Source organism: Mobula birostris, chromosome 18 (assembly GCF_030028105.1).
Source record: "Mobula birostris isolate sMobBir1 chromosome 18, sMobBir1.hap1, whole genome shotgun sequence".
Classification (NCBI taxonomy): Eukaryota; Metazoa; Chordata; class Chondrichthyes; order Myliobatiformes; family Myliobatidae; genus Mobula; species Mobula birostris.
In genome coordinates this window covers 2,334,089-2,357,213 of record NC_092387.1, presented here as the reverse complement: position 1 = coordinate 2,357,213, position 23,125 = coordinate 2,334,089, and the positions used below count along the sequence as shown (strand labels likewise).

The following is a 23,125-nucleotide window of genomic DNA, read 5'->3' as shown; positions in this document are numbered from 1 at the left end:
ACATCAATCTAGCCCTTCCCTCCTACATAACCCTCCATTTTTCTTTCTCTCTGAATAACCCTGACAAGGTGGATAAAAATGGTGCAAAGAGACTTTGAAATTCACTTCTTCAACCAAGCAGGGTCATTGAATGAGGCAGAGGGAGACAGACAGGGAGGAAGAGTTAATGATAGGCGGGATCACGAAGATGAGGTTGCAACTGGATTGCCTGTGACCAGAGTGAGGAGAAGGTCAGGTTTGTGCTCCTAACTTGGATGTTCATACATAACCTTACATTGCATTTATTCCCCTGGTGAGAGACTGGCTCCAACCAACATAGTCTAATTCACTGCTCTACCGGCAACAGATGGACAATTAGATGAAGAGGCAGAAAGATGGCTCAGTGGATGACCACTGGGCAGGCAGCTGGACTTTAGTAAGAGAGGAAGAAATGGGACATCCATTGCCTGGTTTTTCCTTTGAGACGGGGGTATAGGTTTTACATCCATCAACACCTCTTGGGTTACAGGACCCACCAACTTTCTCTTGGTGATAGATTTAGGCCCATTGCTGGCTCAGAGTACATAATACAAATGGCTTTTCATTATATGAGAGACAAAATGGTGAATGAGAAGCTGGTTTTGATGGCAATAGTTCAGGCCCATTTCATTGGGTTTCACTTCTTGGTGACCAGAAGCAAGAACTCTCGCCGAATTTCCTTTCTCTTCACCACGTCCTGGGTATAATAGTTTCTCGTTATCGTTTTTTCCAATAAATTCCGGCCAATCCCTCAGTGTTCATTGACTCGAAACTGGGACCTTCCTATCTGCTAATGCAGAATCACAACTAACAAGGAGCATTTGTCTCTGTGCTGAATGACAATGATCACACACAAGTGGAGAAGCTCACCTCATTGACGTAGTTGTTGTTGACTGGTCCATTCAAGTCAGAGCGTTGCTGCTTCCGAGGCTGATCCATGTCTGCATCTACCTGTCAACAGGCCAAAACAGCTCTTTACACCTGGCACCTGAGACCTTTATTCTCTATCAGTCTCTGTTGTCTTCTTTGTAAACATACATCCATTAAGCCTTCTTCTAAACCCTGTCCTCTCTCTAATTCATCCACCTCTGTATTTGGCTAGTTGTCACTCAGATACTCATTACAGTCTACACTGTACCATCGACAGGGTCAGGAAAGTCTGAACTGTTATTACGGGGTCAACACTGTTTATACCATCATTACAGTCTATACCGTCCCATCAACAGGCTCATTACAATCTATACCACAGCACAGACAGATGTCAATCCCATCGACAGGGTCAGCACTGTCTAGACCATCATTGCAGTCTATACTGTCCCATCAACAGCGCCAGCACATTTTATACCGTCATTACAGTCTATACCCTCCCATCGACAGGGTTGGCACAGTATATACCGTCCCGTCGACAGGGTCATAAAAGTCTATACTGTCCACATCGACAGGGTCAGCACAGTCTGTACCATCCCATCAACAGGGTCAGCGTAATTTATACCGTCATTACTGTCCATACCATCCCATCGACAGGGCGAGCACAACCTATACTGTCATTAGAGTCTATACCGTCCCATTGACAGAGCCATTACAGTCTGTACTGTCCCATCGACAAGGTCAGCACAGTCTACACTATCCAATTGAAAGGGTCAGCACAGTCTATACTGTCCCATCGACAGGGACAACACTGTCTATACCATCCCATCGACAACACCGTTATACCATCCCATCCACAGGTTCATTACCATCTATACCGTCCTATCGACAGGATCAGCACAGACTATGCCGTCATTACAGTCTATACCATCCCATCGACAGGGTCATTACATTCTATACCGATCCATTGACTGGGTCAGCACAGTCTATACCATTCCATCAACAGGGTCATTACAGTCTATACCGTCCAATTGACAGAATCATTACCATCTATACCATCACATCAACAGGCTCAACACAGCCTCTACCATCCTATCGACAGGGTCAGCATAATTTATACTGTCATTACTGTCCATACCATCCAACCGACAGGGTCAGCACAGATTATACCGTCATTACAGTCCATACCATCCAATCGACAGGGTCGGCGCTGTCTGTACAGTCATTACAGTCTATCCCTTCCCACCGACAGAGTCAACACTATCAATACCAACAAAACAGTCTATAACGACCCATTGACAGGGTCAGCATTGTCTATACGGTCATTACAGTCTATACTGCCCCGTCGACAGGGCCAGCACAATCTATACCATCATACAGTCTATACCATTCCATTGACAGGGTCAGTACTGTCTTTACTGTCATTAATATTTTAATGACAGAAATTAAACCAATTTCCCCCAGGATCAATAAAGTATGACTATGACTACTATATCCATACCGTCCAATCAACATGGTCAGCATACTGTCCCTACTATCTACACCTTCCCATTGAGAGGGTTATTACATTCTACTTCATTCCAATGACAGGGGCAGCACAGTCTCTACCATCTCACCGACAGGATCATTACAGTCTATACTGTCCCATTGACAGTGTCAGCACAGCCTATACCATCATTACAGTCTATACTGTCCCATTGACAGTGTCAGCACAGTCTATACCATCTTTACAGTCAATACTGTCCCATTGACAGTGTCAGCACAGTCTATACCATCATTACAGTCTATACCGTCCCATTGACAGGACCAGCACAGTTTGTATCGTCATTACAGTCTCCATCGGCCTATCAACACGGTCAGCACAGTCCGTACTGTCAATACAATCCATCCGTCCCATCGACAGGGTCAGAACACTTTATACCGTCCCATTGACAGGGCCAGCACAGTTTATGTTATCATTACAATCTACACCGTAAAATCGACGTGGTCAGCACAGTCCATACTGTCATTATTATCCATCCCGTCCCATTGACAGGGTCAGCACACTTGATACCGTCCCATTGACAGGGCCAGCACAGTTCATACTGTCATTACAGTCTATACCGTCCCATCGACAGTGTCAGCACAGTCTATAGCGTCCCATTGACAGGGTTAGCACAGTCATCAGCACAGTCTATACCGATCCAGGGTCAGGAAAATCAATACAGTCATTACTATCCATCATGTCCCACGAACAAGGTCAGCACAGTTTATAAGGTCCCACTGACAGTTTATATCGTCATTACAGTCTACACCGTCCCTTCAATGTGGTCAGCACAGTCCATACTGTCATTACAATCCATCCCATCCCATCCCATTGACAGGGCCAGCACAGTTTATGTCATCATTACAGATTACACCGTCCCTTGGATGTGGTCAGCTCAGTCCATACTGTCATTACAGTCTATACCGTCCCATTGAAAGGGTCAGCACAGTCTATACCGTCATTACAGTCTATACGGTCCCATTGACATGTCCAGCACAGTTTATACAGGCAGTACAGTCTACAGCATCCCACCGTAGGGAGTCCGTAACTTCCGCCACCTCCAACGGGATCCCATCACTGAGCACATCTTTCCCTCCCCCACCCTCTCTGCTTTCCACACGGATCGCTCCCTACGCAACTCCCTTGTCCATTCGTACCCCCCATCCCTCTCCACTGATCTCCCTCCTGGCACTTATCTTTGTAAGCGGAACAAGTGCTGCACATGCCCTTACACTTCCTCCCTCACTACCATTCAGGGCCCCAGACAGTCCTTCCAGGTGAGGTGACACTTCATCTGTGAGTCGGCTGGGGAGATATACTGCCATCGGCTCCCGATGCGGCTTTCTATATATTGGCGAGACCCAATGGAGACTGGGAGATCGTTTCGCTGAACACCTACAACACCTGAAACATCGTTTCGTTTCGTCTGCCAGAGAAAGCAGGATCTCCCAGTGGCCACACATTTTAATTCCACGTCCTATTCCCATTCTGATATGTCTATCCACGGCCTCCTCTACTGGAAAGATGAAGCCACACTCAGGTTGGAAGAACAACACCTTATATTCCGTCTGGGTACTCTCCAAACTAATGGCATGAACATTGACTTCTCTAACTTCCGTTAATGTCCCACCTTCCCCTCGTACCCCATCCGTTATTTATTATATATATCCCGCCCCCTCCTGTCTTCTCCTATCATTTTGGATCTCCCCTTCCCCCCTCCCACTTTCAAATCTCTTACTATCTCTTCTTTCAGTTAGTCCTGACGAAGGGTCCCAGCCCAAAACGTCGACTGTACTTCTTCCTCAAGATGCTGCCTGGCCTGCTGCGTTCCACCAGCAACCTTTATGTGTGTTGTTTGAAATTCCAGCATCTGCAGATTTTCTCGTGTTACCGTCTATACTGTCCCGTTGACAAAGTCTGCACAGTCTATACCGTCATTACAGTCTGTACAGTCCCATCAACAGGGTCAGCAAAGTCTATACTGTCATTACTATCCATTCCATCGACAGTATCAGCACAGTCCATACCGTCATTACTGTCTATACCATCCCATCAACAGAGTCAGCACAGTCTATACCGTCATTACTGTCTATACCATCCCATCAACAGGGTTAGCACAGTCTATACCGTCATTACAATCCATACCATCCCACCTACAGGGCCAGCACAATCTATACCGTCATTACTGTCTATACCATCCCATCTACAGCGCCAGCACTGTCTATACCATCATTAGAGTCTATACCATCCCACTGACAGGGTCAGCACAGTCTACACGGTCATTAATATCTGTACCATCCTATCGACAGGGTCAGCACAGTTTATACCATCACTACAGTCAATAACGTCTCATCGACAGGGTCAGTAAAGTCGATACTGTCATTATTACTATATCATCCCATCGACAGGGTCAGCACAGTCTATACTGTCATTACAGTCTATACTATCCCACTGACAGTGTCAGCACAGTCTATACCGTCTCATTGACAGGGCCACCACAGCTTAACCCATCATTACAATCTATACCGTCCCATCGACAGGGTCAGCACAGTTTATACTGTCCTATTGACAAGGTTAGCACAGTCTATACCTTCATTACAGTCTACACCGTACCATCAACAGGGCCAGCAGAGTTTATATCGTCATTACAGTCTATACAGTCCCATCGACGTGGTCAGCACAGTCCATACTGTCATTACTATCCATCCCATCCCATCGACAGTGTCAGCACATTTTATACCATCCTATTGACAGGTTCATTAAAATCTATACTGTCCCATCGACAAGGTCAGCATAGTTTATACCATCCCATCGACAGGGTCAGCACAATCTATGCCATCATTGCAGTCTATTCTGTCCCATCGACAGGGTCAGCACAGTCTATACCATGCCATTGACACGGTCAGCACAGTTTATAGCATCATTACAGTCCATACCCTCCCACTAAAAGTGTCAGCACAGTCTATACTGTCATTACTATCCATACCGTCCCATTGACAGGGTCATCACAGTTTATTCTTCATCACTGACAGGTTCAGCATAGTCTATACCGTTTCTTTGACAGGGTCAGAGCAGTCTAGACAATCATTACAGTCTATACTGACCCATCAACAGGGTCAGAGCAGTCTACACCATCATTACTGTCACATCGACAGGGTCAGCAGAGTTTATACCATCATTACAGTCTATACCATCCCATTGTCATGGTCAGTTCTGTCTATACTGTCATTACTATCCACACTGTCCCATCGACAGGGTCAGCAAAGTCTATACTGTCATTACTATCCATACTATCCCATCGACAGAGTCAGCACTGTCTATACCGTCATTACAGTCTATACCATCCCACTGACAGGATCAGCACAGTCTACACGGTCATTACAATCTATACCGTTCCATCGATAGGGTCAGCACATCATTACTATCTATATCATCCTATTGACAGGGTCAGCACAGTTTATACCATCATTACAGTCTTTACTGTCACATCAATTGGGTCAATAAAGTCTATACTGTTATTACTATTCATACTGTCCCATTGACAGGGTCAGCACAGTCTATACCATCCCATCGACAGGGTCAGCACAGTCTGTACCAGCGGTCCCCAACCACCGGGCCGCAGACCGGTACTGGGCCACAAAGCATGTGCTACCAGGCCGTGAGGAAACGATATGATTTGGTGATATGAGTCAGCTGCACCTTTGCTCATTCTCTGTCACGCCCACTGTTGAGCTCCAACGCACGCGAGCTCATTACGCATGCGTCATCCATGTCAGAGCGGGAAGGAGATCAACTCCTCGAGCTTGCAAATGACGGTGGGCTGAAAAGTTTGTTTGACATAACATCTCTGCTGGCATTCTGGATCAAAGTCAAGGCTAAATATCCTGAGATAGCCACGGAAGCACTGAAAACGTTGCTTCCATTTCCAACATATCTCTGCAATGAATGCAACGAAAACTAAATTGCGGAATAGACTGGACATAAGGAACCCCCTTCGAGTATCGCTGTCTCCCATCACCCCTCAATAGGACCGTTTTGTAGCAGGAAAACAAGTATTCAGCCCAGGGCTCCCAATAATTTAGCGATATTGGTGCGTTGCAATGATTTTATATGTTCATACGAGGAAAATATGCGCTGTGTGTTTAATATCTAAACATTACTTAAAATGTTATGATGCTATTGACTTATAAGTGACATATAACCATATTACAATTACAGCATGGATACAGGCCATCTCTGCCCTTCTAGTCCTTGCCGAATGCTACTGTCACCTCGTCCCACTGACCTGCACTCAGCCCATAACCCTCCATTCCTTTCCTGTCCATATAGCTGACCAGTTTAACTTTAAATGATAATATCGAACCTGTCTCTACCACTTCTACTGGAAGTTCATTCAACACTTACTTCAAGCCCCCCGTCCTCCGCTGATAATTGACTTATCGCTATATTAATGCGAGGAAAATATGCGCTGTGTGTTTAATATAAAATTCATTAGATAAACCCTTTTAGAAACGAAATTGAATGTATTAGCCACTTATAACCTATATTCCGGTCGTGATTAACACTGCCCCGCCCCCCCCCGATCAGAATCGCCAAAAACGATTTGCAGAAAAGAAATCGGCACGTGCACGCATGCGCAAGTCACGCATGCACACTGGTGCCTGCGCAAGGCTTCATGGTCATTGTAGTCTTTCTTGGGGTAAACACAACGTAGTTGACTGCTACTCTTGTCCATTGGCAACCATCCCCACCCTTACCTCCCCGGTCGGCCAGTCCGCAAGAATATTGTCAATATGAAACCAGTCCGCAGTGCAGAAAAGGTTGGGGACCCCTGGTCTATACCATAATTACAGCCTATATCGCCCCATCACCAGGGCCAGCACAACCTACACCGTCATTACAGTCTATACCATCCCATCGACAGGGTTAGCACAGTTTATACCGTCATTACAGTCTATACCGTCCTATCGACAGGGTCAGCACAGTCTATACCATACCAACAACAGGGCCAGCACAGTTTATACCAGCAGTACAGTCTACACCAGACAACCGCAACAGGCGGACCACGGGCTGGTCCGGACCGCGAGAACCAAGTGTCTAGACCGCACCAACCCACTGGCACTTCGTGAACGCACCTGTCATAACATGTAAATAAAGTGCGCACTGCTGTAATGTTAACCTCATCCCACACCACTTGACCTACGCCCCCGTAGAGCGTGCGATGCCGAGTTGATTAAAACGTGTGGCAAAGTTTTAAGTCATGATGAGAAAACCAAGAAAACGGTTGTGGAGCTATTAAAGATGGTACCATTGTCGGCTAACACAGCAACAAGAAGAGTAGAAGTTTTAGTGGAGGAGTGTTTTTCCAATCTACTCACCGATTTGGAGAAAGCAGAAGCCATATCACTAGCCATAGACTCGTCCTGTGACCGAACCGATATGGAAGAGCTATCTGTGTTTGCAAGATTTTTTGATGGGAAGACCTTTTGGGAAGAGCTACTTTGTTTGCTTCCTCTGCCTGGGCGCACAACTGGGGAAATAATTTTTAATGAATTGACACAGTTCTTTGAGAAGAATGGCTTGGACGTGAGCAAAATAGTGTCCGTTGTCACTGATGGGGCTCCGTCGATGGTGGGACAACACAAGGGCTTGGTAAGCAGGTTTGCCGCTGTTAACCCAGTACTCTTGGCATTTCATTGCATTATTCACAAATCAGTGTTGTGCACTAAACTGTGTGGGGAATTGAAAGAGGCGATGGATACTGTGACGAGACTGGTAAATTTTGTTCGTGAGAGTTCTAGTCTGCGGAACACAAAGATCTTTTGCTGCATAATGATGTTCACTGGCTGAGCAAAAGCCGTGTGTTGGAGAGTGTGTGTGACCTGCGCGATGAGCTTGTGTCCATATAACATATAACCATTGTTACATGCTCAAGGAGATCTGTTTTTTTTTTGTGAGAATCATGTAATGGTCTTTTGGAGGTCACCTGATGTGATTTTCCCGCCGATGTGAGGTCACATGATGACATGTGCCCCGTGACTATATAAGGGTCGACTCAGGTGACGCAGTAGGGTTATTGAGTTTGTAGATTTCCAGGTAGAACGTGTTGTGCCTCCGTTTCTGTTGCGTGTTTGTTTTTGGTGACGCAGTTTCATTTTTAAAACAGTTGTGCGTTCTGTTTCAAGATACCATTATTATTTGGACTGGAAATTTTTCCTAGATGTGTTGATTTACTCAATTCCAACATTTGAAGGGAGAGTGAAGAATTCATCGAAGTGCAGGATCGAAGGATCAAGAGCAGTTGGCATCGTTTGGCAGTTTAATAAAGGACCGACCTTATTGAGTCTTCGTTGGAGTAGCAACCTGCATCGAGATAACTCTTGCCAAAAGAGAAATGAGTTCATGCAAAGGTGTGCTCTCTCTCTCTAAAGGAATTTAAGGTCAGTCGATTTAAACTGTTTATTTTCGGCACCGTGAATCCTGTGGACAGAACCATCAGTAAAGGTGTGTCGGTGAAGAAATCCTTCTCCAGAGAAGTCTCTCCCAATTGAACGTGTAAATCTGTTGGACTTTCGAAGTTATCACTTTAAGAAATATATCTGACTGTGTCACTTTAAGCACTGTTTTCGCATTTAACGCTTTAAGAACCAGAGCTGAGTGGCGAGTTGCATATCTATTAACTTCTGGTTAAAGCTTTCGTTTGTTTATTTTCCCTTATCATTTATCGGTGTTTAATAAAGGTTTGGTTATTTTCATATAACCTGTCTCGATTGATATTCATTGTTGCTGGTTACGTAACACCATATAACAATTACAGCATGGAAACAGGCCATCTCGGCCCTTCTAGCCTGTGCTGAACTTTTACTCTCACCTAGACCCACCGACCCGCACTCAGCCCATAACCCTCCATTTCTTTCCTGTCCATATAGCTGTCCAATTTAACTTTGAAACGACAACATCAAACCTGCCTCAACCACTTCTGCTGGAAGCTCCTTCTACACAGTCACCACTCTCTGAGTAAAGAAGTTCCCCCTCATGTTACCCCTAAACTTTTGCCCTTTAATTCTCAACTCATGTCCTCTTGTTTGAATCTCCCCTACTCTCAATGGAAAAAGCCTACCCACATCAACTCTATCTACCCCCCTCATAATTTTAAACACCTCTATCAAGTCCCCCTTCAACCTTCTACGTTCCAAAGAATAAAGACCCAACTTGTTCAACCTTTCTCTGTAACTTAGGTGATGGAACCCAGGTAACATTCTAGTAAATCTTCTCTGTACTCTCTCTATTTTGTTGACATCTTTCCTATGATTCGGTGACCAGAACTGTACACAATACTCCAAATTTGGCCTCACCAATGCCTTTTACAATTTCAACATTACATCCCAACTCCTATACTCAATGCTCTGATTAATAAAGGCCAGCATACCAAAAGCTTTCTTCACCACCCTATCCACATGAGATTCCACCTTCAGGGAACTATGCACCATTATTCCTAGATCCCTCTGTTCTACTGCATTCTTCAATGCCCTACCATTTACCATGTATGTCCTATTTTGATTAGTCCTACCAAAATGTAGCACTTCACATTTATCAGCATTAAACCCCATCTGCCATCTTTCAGCCCACTCTTCTAACTGGCCTAAATCTCTCTGCAAGCTTTGAAAACCTACCTCATGTACGGGGTCTTTCTTCTTTGTTAACGGCAAAATGGCTTCTTTGTTATGTTATACTGGGGACTGCTGAGAAAGTCTCTAACTAGACAGTTGCTTGGGTTATTAGAGATAGCAGGGTGCTATTAACCAATAGGTGGTCATGTATCGTTCTGTTTTCGGATACAATGCTGTATTATATGACTGGGGACGAGGTTTTGGCGGGGAGTCGGAGGAGAGACGAGGAGGACGGTGGACGGGGGTCTTTGGGGGGGAGTCGGAGGAGAGACGGGGAGGACGGCGGAGAGATGGGGAGGACTGTGGACAGGGTTTTTGGGGGGGAGTCAGAGGAGAGACAGGGAGGACGGTGGACGGGGTTTTTGGCAGGGAGTCGGAGGAGAGACGAGGAGGACGGTGGATGTGCAGGGGTTTTTGACAGGGAGTCGGAGGAGAGACAGGGAGGACGGTGAACATGCGGGGGTTTTTGATGGGGAGTCGGAGGAGAGACGGGGAGGACGGAGGAGAGACGAGGAGGACAGTGGAGAGACGGGGAGGACGGTGGACGGGGTTTTTGGCGGGTAGTCGGAGGAGAGACGAGGAGGACGGTGGATGTGCAGGGGTTTTTGACAGGGAGTCGGAGGAGAGACAGGGAGGACGGTGAACATGCGGGGGTTTTTGGTGGGGAGTCGGAGGATAGACGGGGAGGACGGAGGAGAGACGAGGAGGACAGTGGAGAGACGGGGAGTCGGAGGAGGGACGGGGAGGACGGAGGAGGGACGGGAGTCGGGGGAGGGACGGGGAGTCGGGGGAGGGACGGGGAGTCGGGGGAGGGACGGGGAGATGGAGAGAGACGGGGAGTCGGGGGAGAGACGGGGAGTCGGGGGAGAGACGGGGAGTCGGGGGAGAGACGGGGAGTCGGAGAGTCGGAGGAGAGACGGGGAGTCAGAGGAGAGACGGGGAGACGGTGGAGAGACAGGTGGTCGGAGAGACGGGGAGTCGGAGGAGAGACGGGGAGCCGGAGGAGAGACGGGGAGGACGGCGAACGGGGTTTTTGACTGGGAGTCGAAGGAGAGACAGGGAGGACGGTGGAGAGACGGGGGGGTCGGAGGAGAGACGGGGAGGACGGTGGAGAGACGGGGAAGACGGTGGAGAGACGGGGAGGACGGTGGAGAGACGGGGAAGACGGTGGAGAGACGGGGAAGACGGTGGAGAGACGGGGAGACGGAGGAGAGACGGGGAGTCGGAGGAGAGACGGGGAGGACGGTGGAGAGACGGGGAGTCGGAGGAGAGACGGAGAGGACGGTGGAGAGACGGGGAGTCGGTGGAGAGACGGGGAGACGGAGGAGAGACAGGGAGTCGGAGGAGAGATGGGGAGGACGGCGGACGTGCGGAAAGGCTCCGGTCGATCACTCCGGGTGGTCCCAAGCCGTGAGTCGACAGGATCCGGGTGGTTGTCAGGATTCGATTGAGCTCCAACAATTGCGCGCGAAGAACTTGGACTTTGATAAGTGTTGGCGCCTTATTTTTCATTACTTCCCTTTCTGTATCGAATTTATATTAATGTCATAGAATTAGTAATATCTATAAAGTGTACCTGTTAAAATTTACCGGGTGTGCTGGCTGATGATTGATGTTTGGGATTGATTCGGGCGGCGACCGACCCTGTGGGGAGTGTTGAGGTGGCTGCTGGGTGGGATTTCCCCTAGACATATATGAGCCAATATAACTGAACGTTACACTCATCGTCCACAACTCCACCTATCTTAGTATCATCTGCATACTTACTAATCCAATTTACTACCCCATCATCCAGATCATTAATATATATGACAAACAACATTGGACCCAGTACAGATCCCTGAGGCACACCGCTACACACCATCCTCCAATCTGACAAACAGTTATCTACCACTACTCTCTGGCGTCTCCCATCCAGCCATTGATGAATCCATTTTACTACTTCAATATTAGTACCTAACGATTGAACCTTCCTAACTAACCTTGCGTGTGGAACCTTGTCAAAAGCCTTACTGAAGTCCATATAGACAACATCCACCACTTTACCCTCGTCAACTTTCCTAGTAACCTCTTCAAAAAATTCAATAAGATTTGTCAAACATGACCTTCTACACACAAATCCATGTTGACTGCTCCTAATCAGACCCTGTCTATCCAGATAATTATATATACCATCTCTAAGAATACTTTTCATCAATTTACCCACCACTGACATCAAACTCACAGGCCAATAATTGCTAAGTTTACTCTTAAGACCATTTTTAGACAATGCAACAACATGAGCAATACGCCAATCCTCTGACACCATCCCCGTTTCTAATGACATTGGAAATATTTCTGTCAGAGCCCCTGCTATTTCCACACTATCTTCCCTCAAGGTCCTAGGGAATATCCTGTCAGGACCCAGAGACTTATCCATTTTTATATTCCTTAAAAGCACCAGTACTTCATCTTCTTTAATCATCATAGTTTCCATAACTTCCCTACCTGTTTCCCTTATCTTACACAATTCAATATCCTTCTCCTTCATGAATACCAAGGAAGAGAAATTGTTTAGAATCTCCCCCATCTCTTTTGGCTCCACACATAGCTGTCCACTCTGATTCTCTAAGGGACCAATTTTATCCCCCACTATCCTTTTGCTATTAATATAACTATAGAAACCCTTGGGATTTATTTTCACCTTACTTGTCAAAGCAACCTCATATCTTCTTTTAGCTTTTCTAATTTCTTTCTTAAGATTCTTTTTACATTCTTTATATTCCTCGAGCACCTCATTTACTCCATGCTGCCTATATTTATTGTAGATATCTCTCTTTTTTCGAACCAAGTTTCCAATATCCCTTGAAAACCATGGCTCTCTCAAACTTTCAACCTTTCCTTTCAACCTAACAAGAACATAAAGATTGTGTACCCTCAAAAGTTCACCTTTAAATGACCTCCATTTCTCTATTACATTCGTCCCATAAAACAATTTGTCCCAATCCACTCCTTCTAAATCCTTTTGCATCTCCTTAAAGTTAGCCTTCCTCTGGCAGCTTTCTTCGGCAGTTGAACAGGGCACGACTGCGCAAGCGTGTGTAAGTCGGACCGTGAGGCAGCAAGAGTGTGTTTAAAAGAGAGAAGTGTGTGGAAGTCATTCATTTCTTCGGCAGTTGAATGGGGCACGATCTCAGGATTGCTACCAGTGCCACGTGCAGGCAGGTTTAGAAATAGTAAGGTAGTGCAGATCAACACGTGGCAGAAGACATGGTGCTGGAGGGAGGGCTTCAGATTTATAGATAATTGGGCAGTTTTCCAGGGAAGGTGGGACAGTTTACATCTGAACTGGAGGGGGACAAATATTCTTGCAGGTAGGTTTGCTAGAGAGGCTCCGGTGGATTTAAACTAGATACAAGGGGGGAGGGGAACCAGAGTGTAGGAATAGATGCCGGGGAGAAGGAAGAAAAAGAAAATAGTTAGTGATAAACAGAGAGTAAGAGGTGGAAAATTTCTTAAAAGCATTTATTTTAATGCTAGGAGCACTATAAGAAAGGTGGATGAGCTTAAAGCATGGATTGAAACCTGAAAGTATGATGTGGTAGCTATTAGTGAAACATGGTTGCAGGAGGGGTGTGATTGGCAACTAAATATTCCTGGATTTAATTGCTTCAGGTGTGATAGAATCGGAGGAACAAGAGGGGGAGGTTTTGCATCGCTTGTCAGAGAAAATATTACAGCGGTGCTCCGGCAGGATAGATTAGAGGGCTCATCTAGAGAGGTTATTTGGGTGGAATTGAGGAATGGGAAAGGTGTAGTAACACTTATGGGGGCGTATTATAGACCACCAAATGGGGAGCGAGAATTGGAGGAGCAAATTTGTAAGGAGATAGCAGATATTTGTAGTAAGCACAAGGTTGTGACTGTGGGAGATTTTAATTTTCCACACATAGACTGCAAAGCCCATTCTGTAAAAGGGCTGGATGGTTTGGAGTTTGTAAAATGTGTGCAGGATAGTTTTTTGCAGCAATACATAGAGGTACCAACTAGAGAAGAGGCAGTGTTGGATCTCCTATTAGGGAATGAGATAGGTCAGGTGACGAGGTTTGTGTTGGGGAGCACTTCGGGTCCAGTGATCACAATGCTATTAGTTTCAATATAATTACGGAGAAGGATAGGTCTGGACCCAGGGTTGATGATTTTGATTGGAGAAAGGCTAACTTTAAGGAGATGTGAAAGGATTTAGAAGGAGTGGATTGGGACAATTTGTTTTATGGGAAGAATGTAATAGAGAAATGGAGGCCATTTAAAGGTGAAACTGTCGTTTTTATCCAGCCTGCAAGAGCCAAAAAGCCCAAGGATTTAAAACATTTTTAAGTGACAACAAGGTGATGGCACATAAGCCCGAGGAATTCTGCAGATGCTGGAAATTGAAGCAACACACGTCAGAGTTGCTGGTGAACGCAGCAGGCCAGGCAGCATCCCTAGGAAGAGGTACAGTCAACGTTTCGGGCTGAGACCCTTCGTCAGGACTAACTGAAGGAAGAGCTAGTAAGAGATTTGAAAGTGGGAGGGGGAGGGGGAGATCCAAAATGATAGGAGAAGACAGGAGGGGAGGGGATGGAGCCAAGCACTGGACAGGTGATTGGCAAAAGGGATATGAGAGGATCATGGGACAGGAGGCCCAGGGAGAAAGAAAAGGGAGAGGGGGGAAAAATCCAGAGGATGGGCAAGGGGTATAGTCAGAGGGACAGAGGGAGGAAAAGGAGGGAGGAAAAGGAGAGAGAGAGAAAGAATGTGTATATATAAATAAATAACGGATGGGGTACGAAGGGGAGGTGGGGCATTAGCGGAAGTTAGAGAAGTCAACGCTCATGCCATCAGGTTGGAGGCTACCCGGACGGAATATAAGGTGCTGCTCCTCCAACCTGAGTGTGGCTTCATCTTTACAGTAGAGGAGGCCGTGGACAGACATATCAGAATGGGAATGGGATGTGGAATTAAAATGTGTGGCCACTGGGAAACTTAATCTGCAATTACAAGGCAACAACCACACTGTTGCGGACATGTACGAGGCGATTGAAGCTTTCCGGTAAAAGCTGAACCTTTTGGAGAGAGACATTCACGGGAGAAAGTTGCACTTTCCATGTCTGCGGGAGCATTGTGAGAAGAACAAAATGCGGGAGGATCCAGTGATGAAGGATATCATGACGAGCCTGGCAGAAAACTTCAGGGAATGATTTGAAAGCTCCCCTAAACTCTCCGGTGATATCCTCCTCTTCCTGAGACAGCCATTCTCCGTTTCAGCTGACGGCCAGCGGACTGCAGAGGCCAAAATGCTAGTGCCTTCCATACATGAGGCAACTCTTCAGATGGAGGTCTTGGAAATGGGAACATTTGTTTTGCTTAAAGCACAACACAAGGATGTTGGGGTGAGTGACTTTTGGATCAACGTGGTCCCTCAAGCTCAATTCAAAAACACGAGAGCTATTGCAATGCTCCTACTCACACTGTTCCCCTCCACGTGCATATGTGAGTTATCGTTTTCTTCAATGAACTCTATCGAGAATCAGGACAGAAACAGACTCTCCAATGCACATCTTGACCAGTGCCTCAGGATTGCCACAACAGAATACAGGCCCGACATCAGAAGGATTGCCTCATCCCGTCGCTGTCACTTCTCTCACTGATTGGTGTGTGATCAATTCATTTTTGTCCATTTGTCAATCTTATTGTAGTATAATAATATTACAACAACAATAATATTGATAATTTCATTTATAGCTACTCTTCATACTTCAAATGGTACATTGCTTAATTAAAAAGAACAAATAGATTAAATGAGAGAACAAAAACAGTGGAAAAGGCAGTACTACTAAAACTCTTTGTGTGGAAGAGAAGTGGTGAAGACTACCATGTCTACAGAGAGAGAGAGTGTGTGTGTGTGTGTGTGTGTGTGTGTGTGTGTGTGTGTGTGTGTGTGTGTGTGTGTGTGTGTGTGTGTGTGTGTATTTTAAGTCCCAGATGAGTTCTCAATGTGACAGCTGACAGTTGTGATAGCTAGAGTCACAATGGTTGGTTTTGGACTATTTTGCTTCAAGAGTGCATTTCTTTTTCTTGTGTGACACACAACACAAGCTTTGAGAAACCCAGGCCTAAATTATTACTACCACTACTACTAATAATAATAATGGTAATAGCAGCAACAACAACATCTGCCCATAAAACAGCTTACTGGGGCAATGAAAAAAAACCCTGGAAGTTTTGGCCCTTGGCTTGGTATGCTTGACATAATTTGGCCCTTGTGGAAAACTAATTGGGGATCCCTGGTCTACACCATCCCATCGACAGGTTCATTACAATCTATACTGTCCCACCGACAGGGTCAGCACAGTCTATGCCGTCATTACAGTCTATTCTGTCCCATCAACAGGGTCAGCACAGTCTATACTGTCATTACTATCCATACCGTCCCATCAACAGGGTCATCACAGTTCATACCATCCCATCGACAGGGTCATTACAGTCTACACAGTTCCATCGACAGGGTCATTACAGTCCATACTGCCCCATCGACAGGGCCATTACAGTCTATACAGTTCCATCGACAGGGTCATTACAGTCTATACCGTCCCATCCACAGGGTCACTACAGTCCATCCCATCCCATTGACAGGGTCAGCACTATTTATACTGTCCCATCAACAGGATCAGCACACTCTATACCATCATTACTGTCCCATAGACAGGATCAACATGGTCTATACTGTCCCATCGACAGGGTCAGCACTGTCTATACCGTTATTATTATCCATACTATCTCACTGACAAGGTCAGCACAGTCCATACCATCATTACAGTCTATACCATCCCATCGACACGGTTATTACTGTTTAACCTACCAGTACAATTTATAGCGTCCCATCGACAGGGTCAGCACAGTTTAACCCATCATTACAATCTATACTGTCCCATCGACAGGGTCAGCACTGTCTATACCGTCCTTACAGTCTATACTGTCCCATCGACAGGGTCAGCACAGTCTATACCATGCCATTGACACAGTCAGCACAGTTTATAGCATCATTACAGTCTATACCCTCCTACTGAAAGGTTCAGCACAGTCTATACTGTCATTACTATCCATACCATCCCATTGACAGGATCAGCACAATCTGTACCATCATTACAGTTTATACTGTCACATCGACAGGGTCAGCAGAGTTTATACCATCATTACAGTCTATACCATCCCATCGACATGATCAGCTCTTTCTATACTGTCATTATAATAAAAACTGTCCTATCGACAGGGTCAGCAAAGTCTATACTGTCATTACTATTGATACTATCCCACTGACAGGGTCAGCACAGTCCACACCGTCAGTACAGTCTATACTGTCCCATTGACAGGGACATTATAGTCTAATCTGTACTATCAACAGGGTCAGCACAGTCCATACCACTTCATCGACAGGGTCAGTGCAGTCTAGACCATCATTACAGTCTATACTGACCCATCGACAGGGTCAGCACAGTCTATACCGTCATTACAATCTATACTGTCCCATTGATAGGGTTGTCACAGTCTGTACCGTCCCGTCGACAGGGTCAGCACAATCTATACTGTAATTACAGTCTATATCGCCCACCGACATGGCCAGCACAATGTACACCATAATTACAGTCTATACTGTCCCATCGACAGGGTCAGCACAGCCTGTTCCGTCATTACAGTCTATACCATCCCATCGACAGGGTCAGCACAGTTTATAGCATCATTACAGTCTATGCCCTCGCATTGAAAGGATCAGCACAGTCTATACTGTCATTAATGTCTATACTGTCCCATTGACAGGTCCAGCACAGTTTGTACCAGCATTACAGTCTACACCATCCCATCGACAGGTTCATTACAATCTATACCATCCCATCAATAGGGTCAGCACAGTCTATGTTGTCATTACAGTCTATACCGTCCCATCGACAGGGTCAGCACAGATTATACCATCATTACAGTCAATACCGTCCCATCGACAGGGTCAGCACTGTCTATACTGTCATCGCTATCCACACCGTCCCATTGATGGATCAGCAAAGTTGATACATAGAAACATAGAGAATAGGTGCAGGAGTAGGCCATTCGGCCCTTCGAGCCTACACCACCACTTATTATGATCATGGCTGATCATCCAACTCAGAACCCTGCACCAGTCTTCCCTCCATACCCCCTGATCCCCGTAGCCACAAGGGCCATATCTAACTCCCTCTTAAATATAGCCAATGAACTGGCCTCAACTGTTTCCTGTGGCAGAGAATTCCACAGATCCACCACTCTCTGTGTGAAGAAGTTTTTCCTCATCTCAGTCCTAAAAGGCTTCCCCTTTATCCTCAAACTGTGACCCCTCGTTCTGGACTTCCCCAACATCGGGAACAATCTTTCTGCATCTAGCCTGTCCAATCTCCTTAGAATTGTATACGTTTCAATCAGATCCCCCCTCAATCTTCTAAATTCCAGAGAGTATAAGCCTAGTCGATCCAGTCTTTCATCATATGAAAGTCCTGCCATCCCAGGAATCAATCTGGTGAACCTTCTTTGAACCTCACATTTATCCACATTAAATTGCATCTGCCATGAATTTGCCCACTCACCTAACCTATCCAAGTCACCCTGCATCCTCTTAGCATCCTCCTCACAGCTAACACTGCTGCCCAGTTTCGTGTCATCCGCAAACTTGGAGATGCTGCATTTAATTCCCTCGTCTAAGCCATTAATATATATTGTAAACAACTGGGGTCCCAGCACTGAGCCTTGCGGTACCCCACTAGTCACTGCCTGCCATTTTGAAAAGGTCCCATTTATTCCCACTCTTTGCTTCCTGTCTGCTAACCAATTCTCCATCCACATCAATACCTTACCCCCAATACTGTGTGCTTTAAGTTTGCACACTAATCTCCTGTGTGGGACCTTTTCAAAAGCCTTTTGAAAATCCAAATATACCACATCCACTGGTTCTCCCTTCCCCTATCCACTCTACTAGTTACATCCTCAAAAAATTCTATGAGATTCGTCAGACATGATTTTCCTTTCACAAATCCATGCTGACTTTGTCCAATGATTTCACGGCTTTTCAAATGTGTTGTTGTCACATTTTTGATAACTGACTCTAGCAGTTTCCCTACCACCAATATCAGGCTTACTGGTCTATAATTCCCCGGTTTCTCTCTCACTCCTTTTTTAAAAAGCAAGGTTACATTAGCCACCTTCTGATCCTCAGGAACTAATCCAGAATCTAAAGAGTTTTGAAAAATTATCACTAATGCATCCACTATTTCTTGGGCTACTTCCTTAAGCACTCTGGGATGCAGACCATCTGGCCCTGGGGATTTATCTGCCTTTAATCCCTTCAATTTACCTAACACCACTTCCCTACTAACATGTATTTCCCTCAGTTCCTCCATCTCACTAAACCCTCAGTCCCCTACTATTTCTGGAAGATTATTTATGTCCTCCTTAGTGAAGACAGAACCAAGGTAGTTATTCAATTGGTCTGCCATGTCCTTGTTCCTCATGATCAGTTCACCTGTTTCTGACTGTAAGTGACCTATATTTGTCTTAACCAATCTTTTTCTTTTCACATATCTATAAATGCTTTTACAGTCAGTTTTTATGTTCTCTGCCAGCTTTCTCTGATAATCTTTTTTCCCTTTCCTAATTAAGCCCTTTGTCCTCCTCTGCTGGACTCCGAGTTTCTCCAAGTCCTCAGGTGAGCCGCTTTTTCCGGCTAATTTGTATGTTTCTTCTTTGGAATTGATACTATCCCTAATTTCCCTTGTCAGCCACAGGTGCACTACCTTCCCTGGTTTATTCTTTTGCCAAACTGGGATGAACAATTGTTGTAGTTCATTCATGCGATCTTTAAATGCTTGCAATTGCATATCCACCGTCAACCCTTTAAGTATCATTTGCCAGTTTATCTTAGCTAATTCATGTCTCATACCTTCAAAGTTACCCTTCTTTAAGTTCAGAACCTTTGTTTCTGAATTAACTATATCACTCTCCATCTTAGTGAAGAATTCCACCAAATTATGGTCACTCTTACCCAAGGGGCCTCGCACGACAAGATTCCTCATTGCTCAATACCCAGTCTAGAATGGCCTGCTCTCTAGTTGGTTCCTCGACATGTGGATTCAGAAAACCATCCCGCATACATTCCAAGAAATCCTCTTCCTCAGCACCCTTACCAGTTTGGTTCACCCAATCTATATGTAGAATGAAGTCACCCATTATAACTGCACGTATTTCTAATTTCCTGTTTAATGCCATCCCCAACCTCACTACTACTATTAGGTGGCCTGTACACAACTCCCACCAGCGTTTTCTGCCCCTTAGTGTTATGCAGCTCTACCCATATCGATTCCACATCCTCCCGGCTAATGTTCTTCCTTTCTATTGCGTTAATCTCCTCTCTAACCAGCAATGCCGTCCCATCGACAGAGTCAGCACTGTCTATACTGTCATCGCTATCCACACCATCCCATCGACAGGGTCAGCAAAATATATAGCATCATTACAGTTTATACTGTCACATTGACAAGGTCAGTAAAGTCTATACTGTCATTAATATCCATACTATCCCACTGACAGGGTCAGCACAGTTCATACTGTCATTACAGTCTATAACATCCCATCGACATGGTCACATCAGTCTAAACCATCATTACAATCTATACCGTCCCATCGACAGGGTCAGCACAGTTTATATCGTCATTACAGACTACACCATCCCATCGACGTGGTCAGCACAGTCTATACTATTGTTACTATCCATCCCATCATATCGACAGGGTCAGCACATTTTATACCGTCATATTGACAAGGCCAGCACAGTTTATATCGTCATTACAGACTACACCATCCTATCGACATGGTCAGCACAGTCCATACTGTCATTACAGTCTATACAGTCCCATTGACAGGGTCATTACAGTCTATTCTATCCCACTGACGGGCAGCACAGTCATCGACAGGATCAGCGCAGTCTAGACCACATTACCATCTATACTGACCCATCGACCGGGTCAGCACTGTATATACTGTTCCATCGACTGGGCCAGCACAGTCCATAACGTCATTACAGTCTACACTGACCCATTTACAGGGTCAGTACCATCTATACTGTGATTACAGTCTGTACAATCCCATCGACATGGTCAGCACAGTCCATACCATCATTACAGTCTATACCGTCCCATTGACGGGGCAGCAGAGTCCATACCGTCATTACAGTTTATACCATCCTATCGACAGGATCCTGAATTATCCCTATGAACTGTGCTTTTAAGAGAGAGAGAGAGAGACAGAGAGAGAGAGAGAGAGATAAGTGTCTATGTTGGATATATATATATATATATCCAACATAGACACTTTGTTATTGAAAGAGAGAGGCGAAGACTGCTTGGAGATGGTGTTATAGTTTCTCTGCAGCATGTTTACACTTCTGCAAGGACACTGGCAGCTTCTGAGTTCCTACAGAGAGAGAAGGGAGGAGCTACTTGATGGACAGCTGGTGTTCAGCACAACAGTATTTAAATCAGCATAATTGCTTGTTTCACAGGACACGGAGACGCATAAGCATGTTGTGAAGTTACCACTATCCTGTTCAGGTGCCCACAAGTGTGGGACTGTGGATTGATTACGAGGTATCGATCTGTGATTATTAGTGCGTGAAAGAGTGACCTTGTGGAGTCTACCAGTGTGTCGAACCCTCGCTTGGATTGGTAGACTATCACTTGAAGATGGTGCTCTTAAGTTGGTCATGTCAGGCTAACTTGGAAGTTTCAGGGAAGATCAACGGCCTCAGCTCACCTGAAGAACAACAACACCTCTCTCTCTCCATCACTACTCAACTCAATACCACGAACTGAACTGAACTGAACTTTACTCATCACTGTAACACTGTATCCATTTACCCCTAGACTTGAAGAAGCTTATTTTCTCTTTTTATTTAGCAATATATCATTGCTAATCTGTTTCATATATCTGCACTTATATTACTGTATTGCGTAGTTACTAATAAATACAATTAGTTAATAGCAATACCAGACTCCAAAGTGTTTTCCGTTTCTGCTGGTTCTTTAACCCATCACGAGGTACGTGACAGTCCGCACAATCTATACCGTCATTACAGTCTATACAGTCATTACTATCCATACCGTCCCATCGACAGGGTCATTACAGTCTATACTGTCATTACTATCCACACTGGTCCATTGACAGAGTCAGCAAAGTCTATATTGTCGTTACTATCCATACCGTCCCATCGACAGGGTCATTACAGTCTATTCTGTACCACTGACAGGGTCAGCACAGTCTATACCGTCATTACAATCTATACTGTCTAATAGACAAGATCAACACTATCTATACCGTCATTACCATCTATACTGTCCATTTGACAGAGTCATTACCGTCTATATAGTCCCGTCGACAGGGTCAGCACAGATTATACCATCATTACAGTCAACACCGTCCCATCAACAAAGTCAGCACTGTCTATACTGTCAACGCTATCCACACCGTCCCATCAACTGGGTCAGCAAAGTCGATACTGTCATTACTATCCAAACTATCCTGACAGGGTCAGCAAAGTCTGTACAATCATTACAATCTATACCGTTCCATCAACAGGGTCAGCACAGTCCATACCATCATTACAGTCTATATTGACCCATCGACAGGGTCAGCACTATCTATACTGTGATTATAGTCTACACTGTCCCATCGAGATGGTCAGCACTGTCCATACCATCATTACAGTCTATACAGTCCTATTGTCAGGACCAGCACAGTCAATACCATCATTACAATCTATACCGTCTCATCGACAGGGTCAGGAAAGTCTTTACTGTCCCATTGACAGGGTCAGCACCGTTTATACCGTCAGATTGACAGGACCAGTACAGTTTATACCATCATTACAGTCCACACAGTCCCATCGACAGATTCAGCACTGTCTATACTGACATTACAGTCTATACCGTCCCATTGACAGTGTCAGCACAGT

At 45.3% G+C, this 23,125-nt stretch overlaps 1 protein-coding gene across 3 annotated transcripts in view; it reads right to left on the bottom strand.

The window, feature by feature from the left end:
- apba2b (amyloid beta (A4) precursor protein-binding, family A, member 2b) overlaps positions 1 to 23,125 on the bottom strand; it is a 167,282-nt gene that overhangs the window by 112,360 nt on the left and 31,797 nt on the right. For all 3 annotated transcript variants that reach the window (XR_011889584.1, XM_072281920.1, XM_072281921.1), the window contains exon 3: positions 889 to 969. Coding sequence is in view for 2 of the 3 variants with exons in the window: in XM_072281920.1 (XP_072138021.1) it covers positions 889 to 969 (81 nt within the window). In the remaining variant the exon portion in view is untranslated. The remainder of the gene's footprint in view (positions 1 to 888; positions 970 to 23,125) is intronic.